This window comes from Meles meles, chromosome 4 (genome assembly GCF_922984935.1).
Source record: "Meles meles chromosome 4, mMelMel3.1 paternal haplotype, whole genome shotgun sequence".
In the NCBI taxonomy this organism is placed as follows: Eukaryota; Metazoa; Chordata; class Mammalia; order Carnivora; family Mustelidae; genus Meles; species Meles meles.
This window is the reverse complement of record NC_060069.1, coordinates 113,590,757-113,605,086: the sequence shown is the minus strand read 5'-3', so window position 1 is coordinate 113,605,086 and position 14,330 is coordinate 113,590,757. Positions and strand designations below refer to the sequence as shown.

Genomic DNA, 14,330 nt, shown 5'->3' with positions numbered 1-14,330 from the left:
TCTTTTTTCTGGTACCTTCTCTTAAAATCACAGAAATATGAGCAGTTCTGAGTTTCTAGCTATAATCTTGGAATACACATGATGGTCATCATTTGCATGAATATAGTCAACAATAAAAATATAATAATATGTGTATCTTTTTTTTAATATTTTATTTATTGATTTGAGAGAGAGACAGTGAGAGAGAGCATGAGAGGGGAGAAGGTCAGAGGGAGCAGACTCTCCATGGAGCAGGGAGCCTGATGTGGGACTAGATCCCAGGACTCTGGGATCATGACCTGAGCTGAAGGCAGTAGCTTAACCAACTGAGCCACCCAGGTGCCCAACAATATGTGTATCTTTAACCAGAAATAATATGTGCATCTTGACTTCAAAATGAAGTCACCTGCAATTGACTTAATCTTGGCAAACAAAGCACCTAAATCATATAAAAATATGTGAAATTTTAAATGCTAATATGAGTTACTATTTTATGGGCTATTTTCTATTCTGTTCTTTCATTTGTTGGGTTTTTTTTTTTTTTTAACAGAAAAAAGGAATCATACAGAGGAAAAGAAATCACCCTCAAATGCAGAGACTCCCTATTCTGGCCACCATGACAAGACATGTATAAGATAAAATATGAATAAAGCAGAAACTTATGAAAAGGAAGTTCTAATAAACTCCAAAGTACATTAAATTGAGATACACCTCAGTTAAGTAACCCCACTTTTCCTACCATATATTCAGATATGGACTATATAGTCATAAAAACCATATACTGTACTCGAGTATTTTCAACAAATATTTTAATCTTACCAAATTTGACATTTTGGTTACCATTTATGTCTTACTGACATAAAACTAAATGAAATGGCACTGACTGTTTTCTTAATAAATTTTTTCAACTTTCTCAAAAAAAATTATTACTTCTATTACTAACCCATCAGTGTATGAGCAAAACTCAAAACATTTAAAAAGGTAAACTATTGTCAAATCAATTTTGTATACCTGAAACTAATGTAATATTGTGAGTTATACCCCAATTAAGAAGAAAAAGGTAAACTACTTAAAATCAGCAACATGAATGGAAACTACAAATATGTCTACCTATTACAAACGGGTATGACACAGTACATACTTCTGAACAGGTCCAGTGTGTCTGACTTCTCGCCATTCTTCATCCGGATTAGATGTAATAGAAAGTGAGTAGCAACCACTACTTTGCTTCTGCAGGAAGGTGTAAGTAGGCTTGGCTGTATCTGTATTTGAAGGCTGACAGAAAATGGCAAAGAAAAGGTTTCCTTATAGGTACATAAATACGCATTAACTCTCAAAGAATGAAGTCAAAACCTAGACTAATTTTAAAATATGTGACTAAAAGAAATCCGTATCAATGAGTTATATCTATACATTTAGAATTTCTCCAAAGATATTGTGAAATCAAAATAATACTTTTGATCAAAAGATACTATACATACAGGGCTACCTGGGTGGCTCAGTCGGTTAAGCATCCAACTCTTCATATCAACTCACATCATGATCTCAGTGTTGTAAAAGTGAGCCCCTTGTTGAGCTCCATGCTCAACAAGGAATCTGCTTGAGATTCTTTCTCTCCCTCTGCTCCTCCCCATATTCACATGCATCCCCTCTCTAATAAATAAGTAAATATTTTTTAAAAAAAAGCAAAGATATTGTCCATACAATGGTCAAAAGTTAACTTGAAGTGTTACTTATAAATATGGGCATTAGAATTAAATAAAAATTAGAAAACTTTTCAATTCAAAATGAAAAAAAGATATAACAGCTAGGACAAATAAAATTTAAGAGATAAAAAGTTTATATTTGCCATAGCAAACTCAAAAAAACTTTTCTTTCTAGAGGTATTTGGCAGAGATATACAAGCCTTTTCCAGATTTCCCTAATACTAACATCTTATATAACCACAGTTACAACTATCAAAACTAAGAAATTAAATTGGTATAATATTATAAGCTAAATTGTAGACTTTATCCTGATATGACTAGTGTTTCCACCAGTATCTTTTTTTCTGTATGAGGATCCTACAATTCCTGTCTTTCCGTCTTTCATGACCTTGATATTTTCAAGAGTATTGGTCAGTTATTTTAGAACTGGGTTTGTCTGATTCTTCTCATAATTAGATTGAGGTTACACTATATTGGGAAGAATACCAGAGAAGTCATGTACCCTTCTCAGTGCATGATGTGACAGTATCTTATTCCTGGTGATGTCTGCCACATTTCTCCACTGTAAAGTTACTTTATTTTTATAATTAATAAATATTTTGGCTGAGAGAATTTGAGATTATGTACATATCCTTTTTCTCCTTAAGTTCTTGCCATTAAATTTAGTATCTCTTGGTGGACCTTGCCTGCAACAATATTAACTATGGTGGCTTTCTATTTCTTATTCCTTTTATATTTATTAATTCAAATACTTTCCTAAGAAAAAAATTATCAATTATCCACCATCAGTACTTATTTTTCACTCATTAATTCAGGTATTTATTTGTATTAATACAGATTTATGGGTATTTATTACATTCTTTGGTAACAATCACATTATCCTTATTGATTTTACTGATCCAACTGTTCTAGCTGTGGGGCGCCTGTCTGGCTCAGTTTGTGGAGCATGCCACTCTTGATCTCAGCATCGAGTATGAGCCCCATGTTGGGTGTCAAGTTTACTTTAAAATTAAATTAAATTAAATTAAAACTGTTCTAGCTTTGGTATTGGGAGTTCCTTCAGGTTGGTTCCTGTGCCCTTCTGACAAAACACAGCATTTTCAGGTCACTCTATTTTCAGTGAAAAAATTTTTACTGAACCTTGCCAATTATATAAATCATATGCTAACCTGAGATACTGATTTCCTCTTCATTTCTTCAGCAGCAACAGCAGGAAAAGAACAAGTTGAAGCACAATAATAATGAATAAAAGAACTTTCTTTTGAAGAGAGGTTCTGAAACAAAGGAAGTGCCTGAACCCAAGATAATGGATAAGAAAGCTCTAATACTCCATTGGTTGTACTTATTTCTGTCATAATATCTTTCAATTTCAATTCTTCTCTTTGTGAAATCGGACTATGTAGCTCAAGGAAAATGAATTCACTGGATTTTGCTATAAAAGAAATAATAAACCAATTTTTATCAGTAGTGTTATTTTTCAAGGGGATTATAATTAAAATAATTTAATCATTAATGACAGGATTTTGTATATTAGTTAATAACTCAGGCAAATTGAATCTCCAAATAGGCCATTAGTAACTGAGATTCGAGACTCACAAATTTTAAACTCTTCCTGCATTAAAAGGGAAATGCTACAATGGTATTGGTTGTTGTATCTCTACTACCTGGCATTTAGTATTAGTAAACATTTATTAATGAATTTATGAATAAATAAATGAATAATAACTAAGCATTTTTTCTCTACCATCCTCCATTTGTCAAATCTACCAATTAAAAAAGTATTCTGATCAAACACTTCCTTCAAAATCATTTTGTTTCATCAATCATTTCAACAATGGTCTCAGATGACATTCATTCCCCCATAATAATTATGAATGGCTAGTTTTATTTCCCCAACTTCTCTATTTAATCATAAATTTTCCCAATTAATTTGGAGTAGGACAGCAAAATAACCACAGTAGTCCTCCTTTATCCATGGTTTCATTTTCCACAGTTACAGTCACCCATGGTCAACCACCACAGTCCTGAAGCAGACAATCTTCCTTCTGCCTATCGCCATCATGTCTGTAGTAAGCTCTCACTACATCAAAATGCCTGTGTCATTCACCTCATTTCACCTCATCACATAAGCATTTTATCTTCTCACATCACAAGAAGGGTAAGTATAGTATAATAAGGTATTTTGAGAAAGACCACATTCATGTAACTTTTTATTACAGTATATTGTTATAATTATTTTGTTATTAGTTATTATTAATCTCTTCTGTACCTAATTTATATATTAAATTTTCTCATAGGTATACATATAGAGGGAAAAAACACAGTATGCATAGACTTCATTTTATATGCATTTTATATGCAAAGGAATACAGAGGGCAAGGTAGAGAGATCGAAGAGGTAAAACCAAACCTTACTAATTTGATTTATGCAATTCTAAACTAGACTCTTTAGGAGTTGAAAACTAAGCAAAGTTGGGAGATATTTAAAATACATTCAAATAGACAGTTTTGGGAGCATTATCCCAAAAGTATTCAATCCAATCTTAGAAAAATGATATACTTAAGTAAACTGAGTTTTCTGAAAAACTCAAGAAAATATTGAAGATAAAAGACCTCTATATTTTATTTAACGTTGCCACTGATTAGCTGTCACAAATTATTAGGAAACAAGGGCAAGAAACTCTTAAGAAAGATAGCCAAGGATGACAACTGACTTAGGATAAGGTATCCCTTTTATTTTAGAAGATAATTTCTCTTGGTTAAATAAAATTATCAGGAGAAATTATGTAGAATAAATAATTTATCTTGCATAACATTAAGGGTTAAAATCACTTTTAATTCAATGAACTTAATTTCAATTCAATGAAATAATCACATTCTATTAAATTACTTTAGAAGAAAACAACTTTATTTACAGGACTCTCAGGTTATTCCAAAATTTAGAAATTATGTCATACTCACATTGCTGGCTTAATATGGAGTTTTCTAGTTGGGTCTGAATCTCTTGAAGATAATTTGCAGAGACCCAGAGGAAAAGGATAGCATGACTCCTTTTATTGTGATCATCATCCTTATTTTTCCATAACCCAAACCTCTTTAAATGTGTGGCATCCACTAGCAATGAAACCTCATTCAAGGATACTAAAACCAAAAGAAGATAACATTAGGAATACAACACTTACACACTTTATGACTCTTCTTGAAAACACGGTGTTTTTCAAAAAGAATGATATGTGAAATTTTACAAAAGTATTATTTCCAGTACAGAAAAAAGGCCAAGGGGCACCTGGGTTGCTCAGTGGGTTAAAGCCTCTGCCTTCAGCTCAGGTCATGATCCCAGAGTCCTGGGACTGAGCCCCGCATTGGGCTCTCTGCTCAGTAAGGGAGCCTGCTTCCTCCTCTCTGCCTGCCTCTCTGCCTACTTGTGATCTCTCTGTCAAAAAAATAAAATCTTAAAAAAAAAAAAAAAAAGGCCAAGAAGAAGAAGAAGAAGAGGAGGAAGAAGATGATGATGAAGAAGATAGGTGTGGTGCATAAAGAATTTTGGATCACTGAAAAAAAAAATTAAATTTTTAAAAAAGAAGACAATGACAATGACAACTATCTGATCTATGCAGAAAAATAAGCATAATATAACTTAGAAAATTATGTATTTCTATTTTAGTCAATATCATCAACCAAGACCTCAAATGTTACCATAAGTCAATTTATTCCTTTGTTTCTTCTCCCAAAATATCTGCATTCCACTATATAGAGTAGCTAATATCAAAAGACTCTCAAAGATATTATGAGCTTTTGAATGGTCTAAGATAGTATTTCTTATAAAATTCTTCCAGGTTTTACTTCTCAAAACCTCTAAGTAATTCCTCAGAATTATGGGTCTTCCTTCGAGTAAGCTAAAAGAAACTTCTATGAGGATTTTTTTTTAATTCAAATAAACACAGAAAACTAGTATAAAGAAGTCCTGAAGGTCATCTGGTCCAACTTTAAGAAAACAAGCATCTGAACTAGTAGGAATACAAGTATCAGTTAAGTACAAACTCAAGACGAATACTTGTTTGAAACAAATCTCTTACTATTCCTACCCACACTGTCTCCTGGCACTGTATCCTAGCAAGTCAAAAATCTAGTTCTCCACCTTTGACACTGGAATCACATCAGAGCCTGTTAGAAATGCAGAGTATCAGGCTGCACTCTAGATGTACTGAATCAGAATATCTGGCTTACCAAAAAAACAAAACAAACAAAACACAAAACACAAAAAAACCAGGTAATTCATATCACTCAACACTGAAGTTTGAAAAGCATTTTACAATAAGCATTCAAATACTTAACTAGTCATCTTAATGTTCTCACACCATTCTATTTTTTAACTTTTTCTTATAATCAACTGATCCACTTTAAACATTGTCTTTCTTTCATATTTCCTCCTTTCGCTTATTCCTTCCTTCCCTTATTCCGTTTCTTCATGTCTTTTCTTGCTCCTTCTCTGTATTTCTATTTTTCCTCTATGCCTGTTTGCATGCTTGCCTGCCTACTTATACTATTTCACTACTCCTTTTAAAAACATTTTACATAACTTCTTTTCCTTTCAAACTCTGTTACTACCTTTTATTTATTGGCATTTTCATGGATAATCCTTTTTAAAATCACTTCTATCAATCAATCTATATCTATCCATCTATTTATGTTTTATATCTACTCACATACTTAACTACTTTCCTATCTAGCTGTCACCATTCATCAATCTTATTTTATTGTAGTATTTTAGCTGAGTTCTTTTTAGATTTCTTTCCCCACTATCCACAATTGTATTTTCTTACTAGCTGCTTCTTTCAAACCCTTCTTTCTATCTCTTACTCCCACGTTCTTTATTTCTTTTGTATTTACTCTTTCCTACAGACTCATCACTTTAAACTTCCTTTTTCCTCTCACTTCCTATCTTTGTCCCTTCCTTTTTCCTCTCACTTCCTATCTTTGTCCCTTCCTTTTTCTTCCCTCTCTGATAGTTTTTTTCTGTATCTTTTCTCAGCCCAATTTAATCACCATCCTTTTCTTTCTCTATTCTTTTTTTAAATTTTATTTTATTTTTTCAGTGTTCCAGAGTTTATTGCTTATGCACCACACTCCATGCTCAGTGCTCCATGCAATACGTGCCCTCCTTAATACCCACCACAAGCTCACCTAACCTCCCACCTCCCTCCCCTCCAAAACCCTGTTTGTTTCTCAGACTCCACAGTCTTTCTCTATTCTTAACCTGCCTGTAACTTGCCTATCTTTCGTCTTACTTCCTTTCCATCCTTCATTCATCTCTTTATCCTACCTTCCTCTTTCCTTCTTTCATTCCTCCTTCATTCTTCTTCCTCCTTCCATTTTTTCCTTACTTGTGTTTTTAAATATTTTTCTTTTCCTTGCTCTTTTGTTCCCTTTCTCTTTGCATTTATTTTGTCCAGTCTTTCCTACTGGCTTATGCCCTTTAAAGTCCATTCTGTCTTTCCATAGCACCATCTCTCTCTCTACCTAGCTACCCTACTTTATTTACTGTCTTTTTTTTTTTACACTGACTATGACTTTTCTCTTTTTTTCCAGCTTTACTGGGATACAATTATCATATAACACTGTATAAGTTTAAGCTGTCTAATGTTAATCTGATACACATATTTACTGCAAAACAATTACCATTGAAGCATTGGCTAACATTTCCATCACTACCATTTTTTTCATAAGAACATGTAAGATGGACTCTCTTAGCAATTTTCAAGTATATAATACAGTATTATTAACTGTAATCACCATTCTGTACATTACTGACCTTATACACGGAAGTATATACTCTTTGTACAACATCTTCCCATTTCCTCCATGTCCCAGTCCCTGGTAGCCTTCATATTAGTCTCTATTTCTGTGAGTCAGCTTTTTTAGATTCCACATACAAGCATATCATTCAGTATTTGTCTTTCTCCATTTGACTTTTTTCAATTATTCTAATGCCCTCAATGTCCTTCATGTTCTTACAAATGGGAAGATTTCATTCTCTGTCAAGACTAATATTCCATTGTATATATAAACCACACTTTTATTCACCCATCAACAGACTTAGATGGTTTCCATATTTTGGCTACTGTGGATAATGCAGGATGCATACATCTCTTCAAGATCCTGTTTTCATTTCTTTTGGATATATACCCAGAAGTAGGATTGCTGGATCATATAGCAGTTCTAATTTTAATTTCTTGAGGAACCTACAGAATGTTTTCCATAGTAACTACAGCAGTTTACAGTGTCACCAACAATGTACAAGGGTACCCCATTTCCCCAAATCTTTATCAACACTTGGTCATTCTGGTCATTCTGATGATGGCCATTCTAACAGGTATAAAGGGATATCTCATTGCGGTTTTCATTTGCATTTTTGTGATGATTAGTGATACTGAGCATCTTTTCATGTGCTTATTTACCATTTGTATGTCTTCATTGGAAAAAATGTGTATTCACATTTCTTCCTCTGCCCAATTTTTTTTTTAAGTATGATCTTTCTTTTTTTTGTTGTTGTTGTTTTGGGGGGTTTTTTGTCTTTTATTTTTTTAATTAACATATAATGTATTATTTGTTTCAGGGGTACAGGTCTGTGACTCATCAGTCTTACACAATACACAGCACTCACCACAACACATACCCTCGCCAATGTCCCTCATCCAGGTACCCCATCCCTCCTACCCTCCTCCCCTCCAGCAACGCTCAGTTTGTTTCCTGAGATTAAGAGTCTCTTATGGTTTGCCTCCCTCTCTGGTTAGTCTTGTTACATTTTTCCCTCCCTTCCCCTATGATCTTTTGTCTTGTTTCTCAAATCCCTCATACCAGTGAGATCATATGATAATCGTCTTTCTCTGACTGACTTATTTCGCTTAGCATAATACCCTCTAGTTCCATCCTCGTAATTGCAAATGGCAAGATTTCATTTTTTTTTTGATGGCTTCCTCTGCCTAATTTTTAATCAGACTTTTGCTTTTGAATTCTCAGAGTTCTTTATATATTTTAGATACTGGCCCTTTCTTAGATATGTGGTTTGCAAATATTTTCTCCCATTCCCTAGGATGCTTTTTCATTTTGCTAATGGTTTCCTTTGCTATGCAGAAACTTTTTAGTTTGGTGGTGTTCAACCTGTTTATTTTAGCTTTTGTTGCCTCGTTTTTAGAGTCAAATCCAAAAAAAAAAAAAAAAATCATTGCCAAGACTGATGCGAAAAAACTTAACCCCTAATGTTTTTTGTTTTTTTTTCTAAGAGTTTTATGGTTTTCCATCTTACACGTAAGGCTTTAATTTAGTTTGAGTTGATTTTTGCATATAATAAAGATGGGATTCCAGTTTCATTCTTTTGCTTGTGCTATTCAGCTTTCCCAACACCAGTTATTGCGACATAGCATGTGTTTATTTCTGGGTTCTCAATTCTGTTCCTCTGTTCTGTGTCTATCTCTTTTTATGCCAGTACAAAATTGTTTTCATTACTATAGCTTTGTTATATAGTATAAAACCAGGAAGTGTGATGACCCCAGCCATGTTCTCAGGACTGTTTTGGCTATTTGAGATCTTTTGTTGTTCCAGACAGATTTTAGAATTTTTTCTCTGTGAAAAATGTAATTGAAATTTTGGTAGGTATTATAATGATCCTGCAGATCACTTTGGGTAGTATGGACATTTTAATAACATTAGTTCTTCTAATTCATGGGCACTGTAATTTCCCCATTCTGAAAACTGTCAGTGAAACCGGCAGCAAAGACAAACTGACTAAATTACAAGAGTAGGAACCTTCAGAAAACTTAACGCTTCTTCCTCATGCAGCTCATAATCCCAAATAACTGATACTATTTCTGTGAAATCTAGAAAACTACTACTAATCCAAATGTACCAACCTTTTAGTATAAAAGCGTAATTTTCTTTAAAAAGACTGCTTGAAAAAGTTTCCCTTTTAAAAAAGGAGACTTAACACCACCATCAAGGAAAATATACCTCACTACCAAATTTTCCCAATTGGTTTATTTTGTTACAGGACTATGGAAAAAACTGAAAGTAGGAGTTGCCTATCATTTTTCCTACCCACCATTAGGTATCTTAGTAACAGAACCCTAATTTTAACTAGGAGGCAAGATATTCAGCTTTTAGAAACTCCATTTCCTAGCTTTCTTTGCAAGTAGATGTGTCATCATATGACAATATTCTACCTAAGAAAATGTGAGTAGAAGAGGTTAGGTGGCATGCACATCCAAGAAGGCTCCTTAAAAAAAGCAAGAGATAGGTGGTATGTGTGCTTTTTACCATTTTCCCCTTCCTCCTGCTTTTTACCTAGAACACAAACATGATGACTGAAATATGAGCAGCCAGTTGTCCATAAGACAAACTTGAGGATGAAAGTCGTATGTCAGGAATGAAACAGTAAAAAAAAAGAGACTGGGTCTCTGAAGACCAAAGAAACACTGTATCAGCCCTATTCAGCCTTCTCTGGATTTCTTCTTCATGAAGGAAAATTAAGTCATTTTCTTCAAGTCACAGCCAAACATAACAGATAATATAAATATATAAATTAGTATTTATTTATAATACTGAGCTACTGTAGAAAAAGAAAAAGCATTTAGACTTCTACATTTCTTATCTATTAAAACCTTTCATATGCATTTAGACTTCTACATTCCTTATCTATTAAAACCTTTCATATGCATGCCTTGTTTTTAAAAGATTTTTATGGGGTGCCTTGGTGGTTCAGTCTGTTAAGTGTCTGACTTCAGCTCAGGTCATGATTTCAGGAGTCCTGAGATGGAGTCCCATGTGGATTCTGCACCCAGCAGGGAATCTGCTCTCTGGGAGACTCCCTCTCCCTCTGTCCTTTCCCCCCATTCATGCTCTGAAATAAGTCAGAGAAAGACAAATACCACGTAACATCACTTACATGTAAAATTTAAAAAACAAACACAAAAACCACAAGTTCATGGATACAGAGATCAGATTACTGGCTGCCAAAGGCAGGGTGTGGGTGGGCAAAATGGGTAAAGGGGACAAAAGGTACAAACTTAACAGTTATAAATAAGTCATGGGGATGTAATATACAGCATGGTGTCTACAGTTACTGTATTACAAATGTGAAAGTCACTAAGTGAGTCATCAATCACAATAGGGAAAAAAACCTTTTGCAACTATGTATGGGGAGGATGTTAACTAGACAGATAGTAGGGATCACTGTGCAATATACACAAATAACAAAACATTATGTTGTACACCTGAAACCAGTATCATGTTACATGGTAATTATACCTCAATTAAAAAAAAAAAAGGATATGGAAGGAGTGCTGTTACATAGGTATTTAACTATAGATTACTATACTTTCTTTTAGGAAATTATTATTTTCTTTTAAATCAGGTCTTTGTTTCTTCTAAACAGTTAATGTTATATTATTCCATAATAACTTATTAAAATATCCTAATTAGGATTATCAATTTGTTTATTCTGTGCCTTGCCTTATATATTCTTACTACTTATACTAACTTCCTAATTATTAGATTATTGTAATATATAGCTGTGGATTCCATATGTGGCTATGCGGGGAGTCCAATTAAAGTTACTTCGATCACATCTTCAGTCTTGGAACAGAAGCTTCCTCTCTTCCGTAGTCAATCTGTAAAGCGCTATTTGTGTCTATTTTTCTTCCTCATTTTTTTTCATAATTCATTCTCTACAGAGACTATTTTCTATTGCTTCTTATTTGTTTTCTTAGTGACATTATTATTCTTAAAGGATTTTAGTTGGGGAGAAAACAGAAAATGTTCTGAGTCCCTGTATATTGCAGGTATAGTTTCCAATCTACTGTGCCTTACTCAGATAAGAAATGGTATAAAAAAATTTCTCCTAACCCCTATGCAAAACCATTTTACATGTTTGTGTGCAACATTATAAATTTTCCTTATAGTTCCTATTCTCATACATTTCATTACACCAAAATCATCTTGCTATCAAAACTTTATTTCTGTTACTTTGAGTCCCTAAATATTACTGGTCATTAAAACAATAGTTATAAAATATATTCAAATAGTCTTATAAAATATTTTAACTTCTTTTAAAGCTGATAAAAAAGTGTTAACTTGAAATATATTAATTGGGGAGGGTATGTGCTATGGTGAGAAAAAAATAATAATAAAAGGAATCAAACTTGAAATACATTATTAACCTTAGTTTTACTTAATTTCTATACTGAAAAAATTATGGAAAGCTGGCTGCAGAACGATTTCAGAATTTTTGCTATTTATGTTCAAAATTACAGTGAAAAGAAATCATAAGACAATGACAGCTTACCTTGAAATGGGATCTTAACATACTTTGTCGTGAACTAAAGGAAACATAAAAAAGCAAAAAATGAGTTACCGCTCAATATGTTACTATTCAAAATTTTCAGTTTTTTTTTTTTTTTCTTTTTCAAACCACAAGCATGTATTCAAAGTCCATACTAAAAGTGCTCAAGGGGCGCCTGGCTTGCTCAGTCCATAGAGCATGTAACTCTTGATCTTGGGGTTGTGAGTTCAAGCCCCACATTAGGTGTACAAGTAATTTTTTTTAGGTGTACAAATAAATTTAAATTTTATTTTAAAATAAAATATTCAAAAAAAAGTGTTTAAGCCTTTTTAAAAATAAGCCAAGAAAATGTCTCACTGTAAAGACTTAGCTGGGGTTTTCTTGGTAAAGACCTAATTTTACTGAAGAACCCTGAGCACATAATTTAACTCTCAATATGCTCATTTATTAAAAACCAGTAAGACTTTACTTAATATATTTTTTAAAAATGTTTCCTGAATATTATGGAAGGTATAAGACAAAGTCCCAAGAAACTGCCAAGAGAACCCCAAGGTGTCAGTGACTTTGGTAAATAAACCACAAAACAGGGTTTGATTGTTGGCTTTGTTGACATTCCCAGCATTCACCTTTCCATGTTACAAATTCCCTTCTGACTGAAAGTGCAGCAAAGTTTTTGTTCCTTCTGGTCCTTCTGTACCAGGACACTAATTTTCTCTAGGAATTTTTGTATATATCTGACCTTAAGTACTACTTTTATAACAAACTTTCAAGGTCATAGAGCACCTAAAATCTTAAATGTTCCATCTGAAATAGGCTTTTAAACTCATTTTTCCCTTAATGTCAAAATGAATTCATGGGTATTTATTTATTCTTCAGTTGGGTTTCTCTTCTGATCAATACATTTATGAAATTGTTTACCAAATCAGGGGTATAGTCTGTGAGCACAAAACAAAATTAAAAATGGTCTTGGTACATGGCTACCTAAATTAACTAAAACAGAATTCCAAATAAGTAGCAAACAATGTCCAGTGAAACCATAGGTTTATTGTGACTCATTTCTTTTTCCAATTTAAAAATTATTTCATATTGCAGTCTAATACATATAAAATTCATATTTCAGAGTCTAAGTCAGCCACTAAAGCAAAATTCAGCCAGAAGTCCATACGAGTTAAAAGCTGAGTTTGGGGTTCAAATCCTGTCTCTACCACTTATACACAAAGTAAGTAGGTAAATTTAGGTTACTTACTGAACCTAAATTCAGTAAGCTCTTATCTAAAGCTGAAATCTTTCAGCTTTAGATAAGAGCCTTAATCAAAAGGAACTATTATCACTAGACACTAACATCTGATTAAGTATATTATCTAATTTAGTCAAAGGCACCTTATTATTCTGTCACTTTCACACAACTGCTATATATATTTGGTGTATATTTTCCCTTGCCAAATTCTGAACATATTTACTAAGTTTTTAATCTCATAAAATATATCTCATCAATGTAAATAATTAGTTACAGAAAATGAGTATAAAGAATTTTGCTTTTGAGATTTTATAGACAGTACTACAAAATTATGAACTAGAATAGTGTACCTACATATCTTGGCCTCTACTTTGTCATTATTCTCTCATTCTTCCACAGTAAGTATTCTTGTCCTATATCAAATCTTTCAGCAAGGATCTGATAATTATTTATATCTTTGTGTGATGACTAAGCCAACATGCAACCTCTCCCAAAGGCAAAGCCCTATTCCCAGCAAAAACTTAATCCCCAGTTAGGAAGATAAGACAGATATTTTTGTGAGAGTAAGATAAACCCAGTTCTCTGAAATCATACCATACCTATTTTATAACTTCTTAACAATGGCCAGTACAGTTCTCTGAACACAATGTTTACTTAATAAACATTTGCCCTACTATTAACAAAGCTGAGAAACAAAAAAAGTGTTCACATCTATTGCGGCATTCTCTACACTTAAAAAAAAAAAAATAGTAAAGGTCCAATTATAAAAAAATGAGCTCTAATTTACATAAATAGCTTCCCAATATAGGTATTTTTCTAGTTTAGTTAAAATGTAACTATCATGAGAGTGAGAACAGTATCTCCAGTTAATCTACAATGACACATTAGTAGAGACTCATTAAATATCTGGAAAATGACTTGAGTTTAATTCTCTTACTCCCCCACAAAAAAGTTCTTTCATTTCTCTGTTACAAAGCATTATGAACTGTGTCTGAAAAAGGAATATATAAAAAGTCTTTTGGATCCTTGAAAGTTTTAAGACTTTTACCTTTTTCTCTCCCCTTTTCATGTTA

General features: G+C 33.0%; 1 protein-coding gene across 3 annotated transcripts in view; it reads right to left on the bottom strand.

Moving 5' to 3' along the window:
- SENP7 (SUMO specific peptidase 7) overlaps positions 1-14,330 on the bottom strand; it is a 145,792-nt gene that overhangs the window by 23,045 nt on the left and 108,417 nt on the right. For all 3 annotated transcript variants that reach the window (XM_046003303.1, XM_046003304.1, XM_046003306.1), the window contains 4 exons: positions 12,024-12,057; positions 4,646-4,825; positions 2,855-3,117; positions 1,121-1,254 (listed from right to left, as the gene is read on the bottom strand). In XM_046003303.1, the coding sequence (XP_045859259.1) occupies positions 1,121-1,254; positions 2,855-3,117; positions 4,646-4,825; positions 12,024-12,057 (611 nt within the window). The remainder of the gene's footprint in view (positions 1-1,120; positions 1,255-2,854; positions 3,118-4,645; positions 4,826-12,023; positions 12,058-14,330) is intronic.